The following is a 20,031-nucleotide window of genomic DNA, read 5'->3' as shown; positions in this document are numbered from 1 at the left end:
TTAATTTACTTTAGACCCCATTACAAGAAAAACAGAGTGAGATATGCAAGGTAAATTTTAGTAAGGCTTGTAGGAACTATAGAATCTGTTCTAATCACTTCTCTCCAATAAATTATAATAACCCTGATAATCCTTATAGGCCTGATACAGTACTCTGTTCTCCATTAAAATATCAAATTCTAATTGACACAACTATTCCCTCATAAAACCGAAACAACAGTTTTTCAATAGAGCTGTTAAATTTAAGACTGACACTTTTGTTGCTGCAAGGAAAACATCTGTAGTTGCTGAGATCCTGATGATTGTAGGCATTAGTGCTGAGTCAATAAAGTGGACCCTTCTCTTTGGGAAATGTCCAGTCTATTCAATATCAAATGTTGCTTCAGCCAATGCAATCAGGGAACTCTATTTTTTTTAAATCAATCACAGACCAATCTTATAAGTATCCTTTTCTCCTAGAGTATTTCAAAAATATTTCAAAAATAGTTTAAGTTATGAACAGGTATGTATGTATGTAATGCATAACATTCATAAATCTACCAACAAGCTTTCTCATGTCAAAACATAAGTTACTTCTGAAAAATGGGAGAACTAAAGTTGCCTCTTTAAAATATCTTTACAATGATGGAGGATTTAAATTTATAGAGTTATTCCGAATTATTAAATGCTAATCGTTTTTCTTCAGTCAATGACAGACAAAGCATTTGTCCTCTCCACTTTTAGAAGAACTCTACGTCTTTACAAATACTTTAGACATTTTTTCCAACTACGTTCTCCAAGGACCCTCCAAGAAATTCTTTTATGCATTCCTTTAGACTGTGCTCAGATAAAACCCATTTTAGAACATCGGAATTAACAGGCTGAATCAATGAGTGAAGTTAATCGATGTTGTGCTGTGCTGTTGTGCTGTGCAATATATTTGGGACGTTTTGATATTTTCTGACTCAGCATACAGTCAAAATAGCGAATCTAAAAAAAATTATTATTGACTGTATTAAACGTTCTATAGTCAATTAAGGACGGTACATGTAAAAGCAGACATGTCAATCTTTTGCGTGAGAAAAAGATCAAAAGCAGGTTGAATTAAAAAAGTTGAAAAAAGTTTGGAAAAAGTTGAGAAAGCGTATTAACCTAATTTTTACAAAAAAAATATAATTTTCTTAAGTTATTTGGAAAAGAAACTTGGTTATGTCTGTTTATTTGCATGAGCACAATGGATATGTCATCAGCATCGTCCCTTTCCTTTACTTCCTCTTCTTCAAGAGTTTATCCGGTAGTTTTTTCCAAAATATTCTTTAAAAAATCCAATGCTGGAAGATCCTGCCATTCAATATTAGCATTATTAAACTAGTTTTCTAAAAGTGTTGATCTCTTGTCTATTATTATTTTATGGTTTCAAATAGAAAGAACTGGTATAACATCAATTAAATAGCGCACACACATACACATAAATACGATTACTTATTACTGCTTTCTGACGAAAATAAACAAACTATATACGTACATACAAGTCGGTAATGTAGAAAATATTAAACTCATTTAATCCTGTAGGGATATTTCTGGTTTTGGAAAAACAAGACACAAACTTAAGTAAAATATAAAATAGGATTTATCTCGTTTTATTTAGTTTCAGGTTTTATTGCGATATGTCTTGTTTCGCTTGAACTTCGTACTTTTGAATTTAGATATATGCAGGATCTGTCTTCTTTTGTAAAAATCTTCTAAAAGCCTGCTCTAGATATCATACCCAATATTACAAAATGCTAAGAATAGAAATTTGTATTAGAAATTGACATTTCAGCTTTTTCAAGAACCCTCCTCAATTGGTCTAAAGGGTTTTGCAATAATTTGTGACCAAGCTGAACCCAATAGAGCATCTCTAAGAGAATTGAGCATGAGTCATCCTGACAGCAAATCTACTCCATATCACAATATTGTAAATGGACAGTGCATTACTACCATCTTTGATGTACCACATTTACTAAAAAACACTAGAAATGCTCTTGTATGGAGTATACTAAGCAAGTTTTTTAATGTGACGAAAGTTAGTGTTTTAGTTCAAAAACTTATTCACTGAATGGCAACTGACATAAGAACCTTCTCTTCCTTAGGAGATTTAAAAGCTGAGACGATTTACTTTGCTGAGTTTGGCCATTTAATTGATAATTTGTTTGATTCACTTAATAGTTAACAAAATAATAATAGTGATAGGAAAATAATACCCTTTTGCTTTGTCAGTTGATTCTTTTTATTGGAAATTATGGTCAGGCACGTTGCCTAAGTTAACTGAAAATAAAATTATCATGGCAAATTACTTACTATAAGAGCAATGGTGCTATTATGACAAAATCTCAAAGATAAGGGACTTATTTAAATATTAGAAATCTTCACCAAGTTGAAAATTTATTTGGGCAAATTGGGCATTATTGAATTACAAACTCAAATCCAAATTGTTTGCAGTTCGTTTCAACTTTAAAAGCGTTCAATATAAATGAATCACTTATTTGATAAATCAGATAAATCCCATAAACATAGTTCTGAGAACACTTTAAAAAAATGCGCAACTATTTTCAAATTTTTTTAAGGTTTATGTATTTAACGTACCAATAACCTTTTTGATTAGGCGTTTGCTTTAAATATTGCGATTAAATAATAAAATTATATTATTTCTTAATAATTGAAATTTAACATTCTGGTTGATCCAATTATACACGTCAAACTGTCAAGTTAGTTACAACACTTTTCGCTGGCAAGCGCGAGCAGGTTTGTCAGAATTTCTATCAGTTTGTATGCAACCCTTACTTCTCTATACTCTATTTGTAAGTTGAATAAGTTTTCCACTGATTAAAATTAAGAAAAAATATTATAAGAAATAATTTTTTTTTCAATTGTGTTGATTGGATAAATTATGCCGGAAAAACATAATTTCTAGAACATCCAGACTATATCTAGATTATATAGAAAAAAAAATTGAAAATGTTAAGATTTTATTCTTATGATCAAGCTTTAGTAGTAGTTTCACATTTTTCATAAAGTTCTAAGGCATATTTAGTATCTTTTTTATTCCTTTAAACTATTGATAGAGCTGTGTAGGCATTAGTGGCATCAGCTCTTAATTAGCTTGGTTCATTTAACCGCGTTTTATTAACGTTTTCAAATAAAATAAGCTTTAAAGACCACTTAATGTTAAATCTGCAATCTATTAGCACATCTTTCAAATAATTATTGTAATCCTTTCATTTTATTTTTTACATGACAACAATTACAGCAAGAGGTACGTAAGAGTTGATGAGCCGGCAATTACCTCTGAAACTGGTTTTATCACATCAAATTAAATCCAACGCAGTGTTACGCAACACTTTCCGATTTTAATTAAAATTAATCTTAATTAATAAAGTCATTTTTATTCTGTTTTATTTTTTGTGTTTCTTCGTAGTTTCGTTACGGATCTTGTAAAAACTTGAAGCGTCTTCCAGTGACAATAATTTATTACTAGAATATATTTATCTATTTTTAAACTTGCTTGACTTGATGATACCAACAAGCCAAAACACGTGTATCGCTATTTTTTATAAGATATTCAGAATAACGGCTTATGTAAAGAGTTACTATGTAAATGACTGCAAGCATGATTTAGAGTCCTATTATATACTTATTTTAAAGGTGTTGCCGATGGCTCAAAGGAAAAATGTCACTCGTAGAGGTCAAAAGCCTGAGAGCAAGATGCGTGTGTATTTCTTCGCTGAGTACGAATACGGTTTTCTCATCATCAGTCGGTCATCGGAAACGAAAGAACTAAAACCTCGCCTTTTCATGGCTAAACATACACCTAAGGATCCTTTTTTAAAATGAAGGTTTTTTCATATTTTATTAAATAGGCAATATCTCATTGTCAATTAATATATTTTTTTAAATAGACATTTAAAAATCTTTTCAATAGTCAAAAAATCTATCACATATAATACCAAAAAAAATATTATTTAGAAAAAATATGACTATTTAGGCATCTAAAGAAAATATATCGGACAGTTTTTGGATCTGTTGTATACACAACCTTTATTAAGTTGTCCCTTATAATTATATACAGGCTGTCAATTTGAATAATTTCAATGCAAGTATCTCTAAAACTAAAAAAGTTAGAAAAGCGCAATTTGATACTAGTGTCTTACAGGTAGGGGGAACAACAATTTCCATATTTTGGTTATAGGGTGAGTCACTCCATGGACCCAATGCACTACAACCCCAAAATTTGAAATAGTACCACTCATTTATGTAGCATTTATCTGAACAAGAATTTTTCCTTAATTATATACACCAAAAAAGATATAAATAGCATAAAATAAACCCCGTTTTATGCTATTAAATGCTCAAAATGCACTAAACAAAAGTATAATCATTTTAAACTCATTTCCCACATTTTAAAGCACCTCTTTTGGAATAGATTCATATTCTATAATAATCCGTAGCCAAAGATCATTGAGTTGGGATTTCGTACTTTTATTAGTTCTTGTTTCTCATTCATAATATTTTCCTTTAAAATCAAATAATTTTAAAAAGTAATTATCTGTCTCTGCTCTATTAATAACTCTATTCTTTGTTTGTATATTATCCCGTTTTGATCTTTGCCTCCTTTATCATCTTTATCAGATCTAATCAATTCATGTATTTCGTAACTTATTTTTATTAATTCTTTTCCTATCTTCTACCACCTTTGTACAGTAATTCCATCAATTTTTGTCTTTAACTTCTCCAGTCTCCTGGTCAATCTTATCCTGCTAAACATTAAATTAATAAAATAAAATACACTTTTAAATCAACTTCAGAAGGAGGATTTATTGACCTTTGACACATCTGAATATTATACTAGATCTATAAAAAAATTACCGTTTTCTCCTTGATCCAGTCCAAATAATAGATGACACTGGTATAAGTGCTCACATCATGATTCACACATGCTCTAAGTTTAGACTGTTTAATTTTAGGGAGCAGTTCAGATTGGTTCTTTCGGCCCCAGGACGTTACCACATATAAAATATGATCGATTACAAGTGGACCGCCTATCTCCGGTACAAGTAGTTATTTTATTAGCAACATTTGCACATAAATGATCAGTTGGAACAAGAGCAAGTTTACGGTCTGATTATGTTGCTATTTTCACTGTTGCAGCTTGAAGGGTTGATGCGACTTTTTCGGTTAAACCCCAGCCACTTACCAGGGCGCGTCTTCCGTCTAACATTGAGTTGGTTGCGTAGTCAAATGGTAGGCTTAAAATGGTTTTGATATTATGCAACGTTAAATAATGTAAATAAACTGCTTACCGAATTGGTTGAATCAGTTTAGAAAATATCAATTTTTTGGGTAAAGCTATAAGAGCGATGTCTCTTATCAAAAAATGATCCTTAGGGCAAAAGCGTTCATGAATAAAAATATGTGGAGGATAAACACTTTGGATTCCATCTCCTTCATTCAGTACTGACTGCCCAAATTTTATGTCTATGTTGTTTAATGATGAGCACCTAAAAAGGTAAAAGTTTAAATGTTTATTAAGATTATAACAGGGATTTTGATTTTATGACTCTTTATGATAACTATGACGATGAAAATAAATAATCAATGTTAAAAATAATGAAGCTTTAACGTTACCATGATCAATTCTAGACTGGCTTTTTTATTGATTTTAACTTAAATCATTATAATGACTTATTATATTAATGCGACTTTAGGAAAAAATCATTTATAATTATTTTAAATTAATTTAATATCATTTCAAGACTGATAGAGTATTATCACAATGACTTATATGCATCATAGTAATCAATTTCAACTCAATAAAAGTTCAGGTGAAAATTTGATAATTATTCAATAAATTCCAGAATTTCAGGTTTTAGATTGCTGACCTTGAGTCGATATATTAATTATTTACTCAATTTCAGATCAATAATCAGAATGATTTTTTATTTTATCTATATCTTTAATTTATTTTACACTGATGGGAAATATTTAATCTTTTATTCATTTTTGAATTTATTTTCCTTTAAGATCGTTACAGTAATCACTTCATCAACTGCAGATAAAGGTTTTTCTAATAATCATATGAGCTATTTTATTGAGTAGTCAATATGGTATTTAGAATTATTTCATCAATATCATTTAATATTTTCGACCAATAATGAGTTCTCAAAATTAAAAGCAATACTATTTGATTAATTTTAAATCGATGCCAATCACTACAGTGATATATAATCAATTTTATATTTTTCTGAGATATATAATGATTATTATCTGGTGTGAAGATGGTTACGTTTTAAACACAACAGTTTTTAAGTGACCCCAGAGAAAAAAGTCTAGGGGTGTTAGCTCTAGTGATCGCGCTGGCCATTCCAATCCACTGATCTGGAAACGCATTATGTAAAAATTGCCTCAAAGGAAGAACATAGCAGGGTAGCGCTCCATCTTTTTGATAATGTAATAAATATTTGTTTAGGTTCCTGCTAACAAATGTTCCTAGGTTCTATACTCAAGATCCTACCTCCATGAATATTCCACAGATTTCTATTTCTTTAACAATTTTAGTTTGAATGGTGGTTTTTAACGCTTCCAAGTGAGTTTTGCCATTAAGGTTACTATTATAACGAAGTTAGCAATAGTGCCGACTTACCTTTGTATACTCTGAACAAATATTTAGAGAACCACTAGAAGCAGTTTCAAAGGGTGTCAAATTGAAAGGAGAGATAATAAGTAACATTAGATATGCTGATAATAAAGCTATTATCGCAAATATCTGCAATGAGCTTCAAGAACTCATGCCAAGCATACACACAGCAAGTCAAGAACATGACCTGGGATGATATTAAACAACTAAAATAGAGAACAAGTAGAGACATATACATATCTTGAAACCCCGTCTTTCTAATCTTTACAAGATCTCTAATTCACCAGATGGCAGTTAAACAAAAGCTTCCATTGGTAGAGGGCTCAGATCCTCTTAAGGAAGGTACGCAAATCTGATAATAAATTTCTGACTACTGTCTACAATAAAAGAGTTACATTGTTATTTTTCTTAAGACTCCATTGCCCTGCATAATCCAGTTGAGGATATCCTGCTATGGTGCAGATTTACTTATCCACTATTGTCCCTCTTATGGTCGTGGGAGTTAGCTGTTTTACAAGCTCTGTTATTTTGACGTTTTTTAAGTTCAACTATTAGAATTATTATAGCATAGAAAGTACATATAAGTATCTGTCTCACTGAAAATAACTTCACTCTTTTTATTTTTATTAAACATTATGGTTTTTCATTTTGTTTTCTTTAATATCTAAATTAAAAGTAGTACAGTTAGTCAATTTTTGACCATATTTATCGTAATATGCAAACGTTTTTATAATTTTTTTTCATGAATTAGTGAATCAAACTATTAAGGAAATATCGATATTGATGGCTTTAATGACTATCGGAAGAAGACAGATGGCTATAAGAGATATTTAAGTAATATGCTCCCAAGTTAGGAGTTTCCTGTAATACACCAGCTCTCTTTTTGCTCGGTATTAAAGTTATTTGTAAGCCTAATTTATTAAAATAAAATATAAGAAATGAGTAATTAATGAATGTTTTCTAAGCATCACGTGTTGCGAGAATATTGTTGTGAGTTACTAAAATTTATTAATAAAACCAATATATTTGAAAGGACACTTAGACGTGCTTATTATAATCTACATTTATCGATTCAAACATTTATGATATTATTTTAAAGTTTTAATTCATAAAATGCCTACGAAAACTCCGGCCGCAATGAGCATAATTACGAGTCGTGACGTCACTTGTTAGTAAACTAATATTTTTGCTGTGGGCATCAAACGTGAATGCTTGGTAGGAGTGGTGTTTTTGTGACAATTCACATGTTTTATTTAACTATTGTCTATATCGTCCCAAAATGTAAGCAAAATCATAATTTTCCTTTCTGCTTTTTCTTTCAGGGTATTCTATCATTCATAATTGGTAAAATACTCTTAAGCCTCCAAGGCCTTGTGAGAAACTGTAGACTGAGATGGCAATACAAGAATGAGAAATGAACTTTTCATTTGTTTTGTAACACTTTTTCATTTCTATGCTACTATAGCTGGATTTTCTGAAAATGAAGCTTTTCTTTCGTATAATATTGATGATATTAAAATAATTTAATTTGAATAAGCCTTTATCTTAAATTTTTTTTCAGTTAAAATATTCGAAATTAAAAGTACACCTATAAAGAAAACCAATAATTTACAACGTGTCTCATATGAAATATCCAATGTAAAAAATTCATTTAACAAAAATTGAATTCAACTCATGCCAATTGGGCGTACCCACCCATGCTTGCACGTCTATAAACCCCGACATGACCGAGCCGAACTTGGTACCGGGCGAGAATTATGCAAAACAGTACCATCAAAGTAATTTTCCTTTTTCGCAATTAAGGGAAACGGGCATCGAAGCGAGAGTACCCAGAAATGGTTTAACGGATGGGGAGAGAACGTGTAATTTTACATGCGGAGTTGGTACTGCACGCATTTCGGTTATGGCCGTCGTACTCCGGGTGAAATGGAAATTATACTGCTAAATGTTTTACTCAGGGAAGTCGACCACGAAACACGCGATATTCTTTTATTAGCATAATGTACTCTTGTTTATTGGATGGAATCATGGTGGGTTATCAGTTTTTAGAAACGCACCAGTGTCGTCACTTTAGAAATTATCCCAGGGAATATTTAGATGTTATATAACTTTAAGGCAATCAAGTTTTGCATCTAAATACATACTAATGACTTACTGTGATCAACGTAATACTACGTTACTAGTCACATACATTGCATTGCAATATATAACTATAGTAACGTCTTTGAACCAACGTTGTCAGCAGTTGGTATGGATTTCCAAGTTTTAAGGCAGCCAACAGATAAGATTGTGTAAAGTTCGTATATTAACAAAAATATAGCGGCTTAGTTTCACCTAATTTACAAAGTTCAAGGATTAACCAACGTCGGATTTCAATGACTACTGAACGTTGCACCTAAATAAGGAATCATGTTGGCATCCAACAAATTAAATTGTGTGAAGTTCGTGAATTATAGCGGTTAACTCATTGATTCAACATTTATTTGTACCTTAATTATGCTAATTTACTGTGGTTTAATGACTAATGAACGTTGGATTTCCATGACTACTTATAGTTGAAATTTCCGTTGATAGCCAATGTCGAGGCAACCAAGTTTTGCACCTAAATAAGAAGTTGATTTTTCTATCGTTTTAACGTTGTCAGCCAATAGGTTCAATAGTAAAGCTTGTTAAAAGTTAAATTAAAATTCGTGTTTTTTTCTACTTATGTTAATATTAACTTAAGTAGAAAAGTTAATAGTAACTTAAATAGAAAATTCAGTTATTGGTATAGAAATCGTATTTTCAGTATTTGTTCTTTATTTAATATATGTATATTATTCATGTCTATCCATAAGCGTCATATTTCAATACCTAGTCAACGTTGGATTCCAATGATTAGTCAACATTGCACCTTGATTACCTAGCTTTAAATTCTACCCTAGTCACTAGTCAAAATCATTATCAATGTCTGTTTAAAGTGAACCTAGTAACGTCATTAAAAAAACGCTTTAAAACGTCATTAAAAAAACGCTAATTTACAACTTAAGTTGAAAAAATAAAGCGTTTGAAAATTGACGTTTTTTAAAGTTGACAATAGTACAGATTAAATTGCTGACCAAGTTTAACCTGAAAATGTATTTTGGAAATGTACTAAAAATGTAAATAAGTAAAATCATGATGATTTAACTTTTTTTAAAATTCGGCAATGTAAAAATGCCTCATAGGGCATTTGGACGTTCCATAGGACACCAATTCAATAAGCAAATGTTATTTAAACCATTAAACAACCTAAATAAGTACTCAAGTCAGTTAGCGATACTCAAATAGAGTTTTAATATATATTTAACTTAATGCCAACGTTGACTTCATAGCTTAAAATAATGTGGTTAAAACTTGATGATTATGTTTCTAATTTAAACCAACTGCAATTATTTACACAGGTTCAATTATTAATTTCATGTTTTTTGTAACCTAAACTTAGTAACTAATACCTAGCCGACGCCAAATTGGTCATCAAATGTTTTTGGTTCAAAATATGTCTGAAAAGAAGGTAGTATAAAATTTAGCATTAAAACTATTACAAACTTAGGTGGTAAACCATGTTAAACCTTAAAATGTACCTTAGAAATGAACCAATTTTACACAAATAATTTTTTATGTTTGGATTTAAATAAAGTTTATATTCACAAAATTTCTCTGATTTCTAACTAAATTTGTTTGATAGCTATGAAAATTCTGAAATATGGATACAGATCTCCAAAAGATACTTATTATGACTAATGGTCAGTTTTTTAAATCCCACTATATATTTTAAATGCTTCATTAATAACCCAATTACATAAAAGTAATTAAAATGCAAAAAATTAAAAGTTATTTTAATTATTCCATTGTTATTTTATGAATTTCAATAAGTGTTGAGGCAGTTTGCTTTACTACAATGAATCATGCAAAATTATTTTTGGTGCTTTTATCAATAATTTATATAGTGGCATCCAAGGTAATTGCTGTCCATTTTGTTCAAAAATTGCATTAATATACAGTCTGGATATAAAAACTCGATCGTGAATTTGAAATCAAAAATGTTTAATCTTATGGATTTTTTTTTAATAAATGCCTTTTATTAGTTGTCTATTAATGATATTTTTTGACGGTCTTTACTTTATCAAAAATATATTTTTAAGGATCAAGATGTTGTTCAAAGAATTACGAACGGATTTACCATTTCCATAAAAGAAATTCCTTACCAAGTTTATATGGAAATATTTGCCGACGGTAAATATTATGAAGAAGTATCACTCTGTGGAGGTTCCATAATATCTGACACGCATATTTTATTCGCGGCACATTGCATAGGGTAAGTCTTAGGGGTAAGTTAACTATTCTGTATTAAGAAATATATTTTTAGTAGAGAATATTTCTTTTAATAGATGTGCAACTATTGAAATATTAATTCACAAAACATCTAGGAGAAAAAGTCCAATGCATCAAAGGATTTCGACCCTAAATCAATCTAGTTATCATAAACTTAATAATAGCTGGGCTTTAAATTTAAAATCCATGATATAGTTATTATGTTAAAATAATTCTATTATAGTTCTAATAAGATTATATGGTTAAAATATGGGTTGTTAAAGGACTGTAAAGAGGCCTAGAATTGATAAAATATTGATCACAGTAATTCTAAAAGTCACTGTCAAGGGTCACTAAGGTACTAGATAATAATTTATATTATTCAATAAAATTTAAAATTCATTAATCATTGTAGTGATTCTTCGTGAAAACGATGTCCTTCGAAAATATTCAATAATATTGATAAAATAATTCTAAATAAACATTGATTCTACCCAATAAAATAACTTATACGATTCTTAAAAAAATTCCTAAAAGAAAACAGAGCCAAATTCAATAGAATAGAATCAGAATTATTTTTTATTGATTACAAGAAGATCCAAAATTCATTAATAAACTACTGAAAGTTATCAACTTAAAATCAGCAAAAAAAATTCTGATTTAGATTATTAAGCTAAAATTGATTAATATTAATTACACTGATTTTAAAATTACTTCGACCCAGAATCAATAAAACTTTGTTAAAACAAAAATTGTTTTTATTATTAGAGAATCACCTAAAATTTATTGAACATTTACTGAAGTAAAGGTTATCAATTTGGAATCAGTATCAAAATTGCTGTGATTTAGACTACCAAGCTAAAATTGATTAGATTTATATTCTACGGATCTTAAAATGTTATATACTGTCAATCAATACAATCAATATTGACTAAAGAATTACTACAGTGACTGTAAAAGCATCTGAAATTCATAAAATATTTATTCAAAATCAGAATCAATAAAACTTACTTAATATGACCCGCTAGTAATTTAGTTTGTAGTTAGTATTTTGCTGTGGTAATTCTAAAAGGTAGTGATTAGCATCAATTTTAATTTACTGAAATTGATTAGTTTTATCATAGTAATTTTGAAAGGTTTTATACTCTCAACCAATATTATTAATATTCACTAAAAAATGTCTACAATAACTGTAAGGATGCATCAATCAATTAAATCAATTAAACTTACTTAACATGATCGGTTCTAATTTAGTCAATTATTTATAGTGAATCTAAACGCCAAATTTAATAATTGTTAATGTAGTCTATGATAATCGTTACAAATTAAGGATAATAAAAAATGAATTAATTATATGTCACTGTAGTGATTTTTAAAAGTAGTTTAATTTACTGAAGTGATACATAAAAAATTATTGTGATTTAGACTTTTACGCTGAAATTAATTAATTATTATTCACACGCATTGTAAAGGTACGTAGACCCAAATTCAATAAAACTTTATATAATTAAAAATTGTCTTTATGATTAGAAGTATCCAAATTTGATTATGTACATATATTTACTGTGGGGATTAGTAAGGGTTATCAATTTGAAATCAAACAAAAATTGTTGTAATTTAGACTATCAAGCTAAAATTGATTATTTTCATCATAGTGATTTAGAGGTCCTATACTCTCAATCAATAAAATAATTATTTACTAAAAAATTACTAGTGTGACTGTAAATTAATAAAATATTCATTCAGTCGCAGAATCAATTAAACTTTCTTAATATAATTTGGTCAATTATTTATTGTGATTCTAAAGGTCAAATCCAAAGATCATTAATGCACAAGATAATAATCATTATATCTCAGAAAAATATAAAATTGATTATATATTACGGTAGTGATTGGTATCGATTTAAAATCAATAAAATAGTATTGGTTTTAATTTTAAGAACTCATTATTGGTCGAAAATATTAAATAATATTGATGAAATATTAGATTCTAAAGGCATATTGACTATTTAATAAAATAGCTCATATGATTATTAAAAGAACCTCTATTAGTCTGTAGTTGATGAAGTGATTACTGTAATGATCTTTAAGGAAAATAGAGCCAAAATCAATAAAATTGTTTTTATGATTAAATAATATATGTTCCTAACTAGCCTTAAACTGATTATAAAATTACTAAGGTGATTGGTGAGAGTCAAAAAAAAATTGATAATCGATAAAAAAATTGTTATGATTTACATTATCGAGCTAGAAGTGTTTAAAGAATAATTGCGGAGAATTATTTAGGTACAGGAGTAATAATATGAAATTAATAAAATATTAACTAGTATCTTAATTAATCAAAAATTTATGAAAATTAAAAAACTTTTAAATGCGATTCAAAAATGAATAATAGATTAAGTCTTTATAATTAAATATTCCCAATTAGTTTAAAATTAATTAAAGATATAGATAAAATAAAAAATCAATATGATTTAGATTATTGATCTGAAATTGAGTAAATAATTAATATAATGACTCTAAAAGGTCAGCAATCTAAAACCTGGAATTGATTGAATAATTATGAAATTTTTACCTGAACTTTTATTGAGTTGAACTTGATTACTATGATGCATATAAGTCATTGTGATAATACTCTATCAGTCTTGAAATGATATTAAATTAATTTAAAATAATTATAAATGATGTTTTTGCTTAAGTCGTATTAATATAATAAGTCATTATAATGATTTAAATTAGAATCAATAAAAAACCAGTCTAGAATTGATCATGTTAACGATGAAGTTTCGTCAATTTTAACATTGATTATTTATTTTTATCGTCATAGTTATCATAAAGGGTCATAAAATCAACATCCCTTTTATAATCTAAATAAACATTTAAACTTTTACCTTTTAAGGTGCTCATCATTTAACTACATAGACATAAAATTTGGGGAGTCAGTACTGAACGAAGGAGATGTAATCCAAAGTGCTTATCCTCCACATGTCCTGATTCATGAACGCTTTTGCCCTAAGGATCATTTTTTGATCGGAGACATCGCCCTTATAAATTTACCCAAAAAATTGATATTTTCTAAATTGATTCAACCAATTCGGTAAGCAGTTCATTGACATATTTTAACGTTACATATTATCAAAACCATTTTAAGCCTACCCTCTGACTACGCAACTAACTCAATGTTAGAAGGAAGACGCGCCCTGATAAGTGGCTGGGGTTTAACCGAAAAAGGTAAATTAGCATCAACCCTTCAAGCTGCAAGGGTGAAAATAGCAACACAATCAGACTGTAAACTTGCTCTTGTTCCAACTGATCATTTATGTGCAAATGTTGATAATAAAATAACTACTTGTACCGGAGATAGTGGCGGTCCACTTGTAATCGATCGTATTTTATATGGGGTAACGTCATGGGGTCGAAAGAACCAATCTGAACTGCTCCCTAAAACTAAACAGTCTAAACTTAGAGCATGTGAGAATCGTGATGTGAGCACTTATACCAGTGTCATCTATTATTTAGACTGGATCAAGGAGAAAACGGTAATTTTTTTATAGATTTAGTATAATATTCAGTTGTGTCAAAGGTGAATAACTCCTCCTTCTGAAGTCTGAACTGTTGATTTAGAAGTGTATTTTATTTTATTGAAGATTGACCAGGAGACTGGAGAAGTTAAAGACAAAGATCAAGACTAGGAGACAAGATCAAAACGAGATAATAGACATACAAAGAATACAGTTATTAATATAGCAGAAAGAGATATTTATTTCTGAATAAAATTTAAAAAAATAATTGAAGACAGATCAAAATAAAAAAGACCTAATCAAGATCATTAAAGAAACTTAAAAAGTTAAATATATAGATCAAGATCAAGATAATGAATATGTGAATTAATTTCATGGTAATATCGTGACAGATGCTGCAAAGTGAGTTAAAGTAAAAGAATTAAAATAAATGTCAATAACAAAACCGAAACAATAAATATGAGAAGTTAATAATGAAGTGCAGTTTGGAAAGCAGAAAAGAGAATTACCAATATGAAAAAGAGCGAAGTTGCTTAAAAGAAAATTATAATTATTAATATTAATTATAATCACGAAGTCTCTAAATTAGGAACTTAAAGAGAAATGAAGAGATTAAAAACAATAAGATCAGATAAAGATGGTGCAATAATATTTAAAGCAATTGCAACAAAAAAGAAAACGGAGATACAGGAAAAAAAAGGAAATTTAAGAATAAGCTGAAGATAAAGAGCATGAAAACCTATTTAATGATAAGATTATATGGAACAAAACTTTGAAACAAGAAATATGGAAATTAGAAATTTACAAGGACCTATGGAGGAAATTATGGAAAGAAACAATTAAACTACATTATGCTGATAAAAGACCTGGAAGTGAAAAAATTTTTTAAGAACAAGGCTTGGAATATGGAAAGAATAATAGGAGAATCCAAATGCTGGATGAAGAAAGGTGATAGAGTAATTTAGATACTAGGAGCTTTATAAGAGCTGTAAAAAAAGTCAACAAAACAAAACATTATGGAAGAATTGGATGAAAGAATATTGTCAATATATGACTATATATAAGCCAATAACAATAAGCCAAGAGTAGTTTTTTAAATTCAGACTTAAAAAACAATAAAATAAAGACAAAGGTCAATAGCACGATGAGATCGTGAGACATGATCGTATTATAAAAGAATATTTCAAGAAATTAATTAAAAAAAGTTATATATAAGGCGAAATAAAAAATATCTATCCAAAATCGTGAAAGAAACTTGAACAAGTAGAGGTACAAATTTTGATCTTAAACAAAATCAGGGTAATGAACATGAAGATGAAAATTAAGAACAAGAACAAGATGATGAAATTGAAAATATATTGATATGAAAATAATAAGAGGTTAACTTAAAAAAAAATATTTAAAGGACAGTGATTCTAGGTAAAAGAACGGTCTGATTATCAAAATTATTGAAAAACAATGCAGATCTATATAAAGAAAATAAGAAAAAAAATTAGGACAATAGCTGCTAGAGTTACAGGGAAGAAATGAAAAAATAAAAATTAATTAATAACAAACCTACTGAATTGGAATCTTAAAAAAAATTGGAGGAAAATTTAAAAAACAAAGATAAAGCACTGAAGACAATTTAGGAAAGAAAGCAAGGAAAAAGTCAATGAGAATTTGAAAAAGAAAAAAATTATCAATTAGTATGATGAAAAAGGCGCAAACTAAATTAAAAGCCGCAACGCCAATGCAAAAGAAAAAAATCAGATACAGAATTCAATTGAAACAATCTTACAAGATTCTCTAATTTGTGGCATTGTAAATACCATGAATGAAGATGGATGAAAGATAATCATAAAATAAGTATTATGGAAAACATTTTTCAATATTTTTCACATAGTAAAAAGGCTAAAAAGACAAATTAGTAAAAAGACAGAAATAATACACAAGTAAGGAGTATAGAAATAAGAAACACACATAGAACTATGAAAGAAATTATTGAAAAAATTAAAGGTTTTTTTTGATATATTAAGTTGAAGAATAAGAATTCTAGGAAAAAAATTATAAGAAGAAAGATTTAATTAAGAATATCGAAATACTCAAATGGAGATTTAATGAAAGGAATTAAGAAGAAAAATCAAGACAATAGATGACAGAGTTACATGGAAAAATCTGGAAGTAATTTGGAGAACAAAGACAAAGTACATAAGGCCATCACAAAAAGAAAGCAAGGAAGAAGTCAATGAGAAATATGAAAGGATAAAAAATTACCGACTGAAACGATAAAAACTAAATTAAAAGCAGCAACGCCAATGCAAAAGAACAAAGGCAAATACAGAGGACAATAAGTTAAAACAACATTATACGACCCTCGAATCTGTTGGTATTATTAGGTCATTAAGGTAGAGATTTTTCAAGATCCTTTATCTTTCTATTATTGATTAATAACAAAAGACAGACACAATATACAAGGAAAAAGTATTGAAATACATGTACAACTATGAAATATGGGAAGAAATAGTTAAACTAGTCTGAAAAATAATAAAAAAAACTTAACTAAACTAAATAAAACGTTATCTAGACCTCAAAAAGACTAAAGATATAGAAAAAATTTAAAAAAATGTTAAACATAGGAATTCTCGTAAGATATATAAAATAAAGGATGGGAAAGATGATCCAAACTACCAAAAACATTAAAAAATACAAGGACACGATACGAAATATACTTTAATCAGAGTTCTTCAAGAACTAGGCTTATAATATGGAACGGATAATAGGAGGATTTAAACAATGAATGAGAAAAGGTGATAGAGCAATGGAAGATAACAGAGCAAATAATGATGAAGGAATTTGATGAAAGAATTTCGTGAATGTATGATTGGTACCATAACACTAAACCAAGAGTAATGAATGAAAAAGCGGGAAGACGATAATATCAAAAACTCTAATTAGAGATAAGAAACAAAGTGGAAACTAAGAAGAATAATCAACACAAGAAAATGGTGATGAATGAAAGAAGTACCGAAACAATGAATAGGGAAGAAGCATATTACTCAACCCAGGAATGGCATGATGGTAAGCGGCATTGCATTTCCTGAATTAAATGGAGAAGGAGGAGATTTATCTGAATTATTAATTTTAAGATATGAGGAGCAATAATTTGTAAAATAATATTTTAAGTAATAAGAGTTATTCTTAATTGAGACAATATTTTAAATTAAGATAATATTTAATGAAGTCATTTTTAGGGTCTCCTCCCAGGCACTGAAGCTAAACCAAAAGAATTGCCATATTTTGTTCGCATCACTTCTTACTTTAACGTATCGAAACACAGAAAGAAGTCTGTAAACTGTGCAGGCGCTCTGATATCTGCCAGTCATGTGTTGACGACTGCGCATTGTATAAAGCTTAAGCAATTAAGGTAAGTATACCCAAAAAAGGTTTAAATAAAATGAGCTTGTAGTATTAAACATTTAATCAATAAGACCAGCAGCATCTTGTAGCTGGACTATTATCTTCTTGTTTTGTAGTTGCAAGACGGCGACTTACGTTCAAACCAGGTTTGGGCTTAGGTCATTATCAGACTTAGGAGAAAAAAGTGAAAAAATCACACCAGAAAACCTAATAGTTCACAAAGATTTTGACTGTTTCAAGACACCACTTAATGATATTGCCGTAATCCGTTTGCCAAACCCGTTAGTCTTGTCTGAAACTATAAAGCCAATTAAGTAAGTAGAGCCTAATAGCCATGCAAATTAGTTAAAAATCATTTTGTAGGCTTCCTACGCAATTGAAGAAACATGGCAAAATAGAAGCAAAATTCGGCAGCTTTTGCAGTACACATTATGGAGTTCAACCGAATTTTCTTAGAATTCATAAGCTAGTTGTTTCAGCTGGTTTGTGTGCTCAAGGTTTCTTGTGTGGAAATACTAGTCATTTATCAGTATGTAATATTGATTCTGGAGCACCAGTTGTCAGGGGATCTGTTTTATATGGTATGGTGTCCTTGGAGCCCAAATTTAAGCAAAATTGCGTGTCTAGCAATATTAGTGAGATTGTTAGTATAGCGAAAAATAGTGATTGGATAAAAGCTCAAATAAGCGTTAGTTAGCAATGAGTTAAACGGGTTTTTTTATTATGGCAGTATGGTGATTTTTTTAAATAGCTCAACAAATTATGACTATTTAATATATCGTTTTTTAGGCATTCAAGTCATTTTTTTGTAATTTTGCTTCCTATATATGACCTATTACTTATAAATAGTTCCAGTAAGTCTAATTCTTCTGATCATTTTAATTTAACATAAACTACTTAGAAAAGTTATCAAATAAAGGAGAAAAATGACAATTTTCAGTTTCTTTTGTCGAATTTTAACCAGAATTGGTATATATTAGATTTTGAGTATACTCCATGCAACACGTTTATAAACCCTTTATTTTTAAAATATTAACAAAAAACCAGATCTCTCATAGTTATTCAGGTAACGCCCTATTAGAATTTAATACATATAGATTATGTCGCAAGCATTTCGATAAAATACCGTTTTGCATGAACCGTACATGAACAAAGCAAAATGTACGCAATCGAGAGTTCTCTTTCAAAAATAAAAAACCGAAACATGCCCGTATCGTAGCATATTTATAAGCGTTTAAAAATATAAATATGGCATGTCAAGGTTCGGTTCAATCAAATTACTCATACCTAAAGTGTAAAACAAGGGGTTTGCCACTTTGAAACCGACTACAAAAGGCTTGTAAAGTCTAGCCGGTTGTTCTATATATTATTGGCTTTGACAGCCATTTGAAGGCACGTCTCTTATAATATAATAGAAATTTTAACTCGATTTCCTATTTGATTTGGTAAATATTACATTAGGTAGAGGATCATTTATTTTTCATGAGGCACCATAACTAAATATTTACAACAACAACACCATTAGTATAAACTACATAAGAAATTAAAAGAAATAGCTGTAGTATATAGGAAACAGACTTTCTTTAAGGATAAATAGCACAACATAATGCACAGAAAGTAGCACCACAGTAGTTAGTTAGGGACAATAAACTAGCACACCCTATGCAGATGATCAATCCCAGTTAGAAGATAACTTGACTGGAACGTCAACTGTAATAGAAAAGATCAGTGAAGCAATAAAACGCTCGAAAAATAAGAAAACAGTTGCATTAAATTTAGTGCCCGTTAAATTACTAAAATTTAATGCTAATGGCTTACATCTCTTTTTATCCCACTTCCAAAAAAGAACAACGCAACAAAATGTGAAGATCGCAGACTGATTAGCTTGATGAGTCACACTCTGAAGTTGTTTCTAAAGCTCATTTACTACAGTTTCCCCAAAAGGCCAAAGCAGTTGGATCCTTGTAATTCGGATTTAAAAGAGATGTCGGTACAAGAGAAGTACTGGTTGTAAGTTTAGGTGTTGGTTCACAAAAAAGATGTAGTGTATCATTAAACTTGTTCAAATGCTGAGACTACTTGAGATAGATCAAAAAGTCATACGCTGCATTGAAAACTCGTACTCGA

The 20,031-nt window shown here is 29.3% G+C and overlaps 1 protein-coding gene across 3 annotated transcripts in view; it reads left to right on the top strand.

Moving 5' to 3' along the window:
* LOC126735878 (transmembrane protease serine 9-like) overlaps positions 1 to 18,837 on the top strand; it is a 134,670-nt gene extending 115,833 nt beyond the window's left edge. For 2 of the 3 annotated variants that reach the window (XM_050439973.1, XM_050439975.1), the window contains 6 exons: positions 10,816 to 10,988; positions 13,884 to 14,081; positions 14,136 to 14,523; positions 17,739 to 17,911; positions 18,021 to 18,218; positions 18,268 to 18,837. In XM_050439973.1, the coding sequence (XP_050295930.1) occupies positions 10,888 to 10,988; positions 13,884 to 14,081; positions 14,136 to 14,523; positions 17,739 to 17,911; positions 18,021 to 18,218; positions 18,268 to 18,601 (1,392 nt within the window). In that variant the 5' untranslated portion in view covers positions 10,816 to 10,887 and the 3' untranslated portion in view covers positions 18,602 to 18,837. Of the gene's footprint in view, positions 1 to 10,537; positions 10,632 to 10,815; positions 10,989 to 13,883; positions 14,082 to 14,135; positions 14,524 to 17,738; positions 17,912 to 18,020; positions 18,219 to 18,267 lie in introns of those variants that run through there. The other variant, XM_050439972.1, reaches the window with a different exon arrangement.
* Positions 18,838 to 20,031: the final 1,194 nt, after the last annotated feature.

This window comes from Anthonomus grandis, chromosome 5 (genome assembly GCF_022605725.1).
Source record: "Anthonomus grandis grandis chromosome 5, icAntGran1.3, whole genome shotgun sequence".
Taxonomy (NCBI): Eukaryota; Metazoa; Arthropoda; class Insecta; order Coleoptera; family Curculionidae; genus Anthonomus; species Anthonomus grandis.
This window is presented reverse-complemented; position numbering and strand designations above follow the sequence as displayed.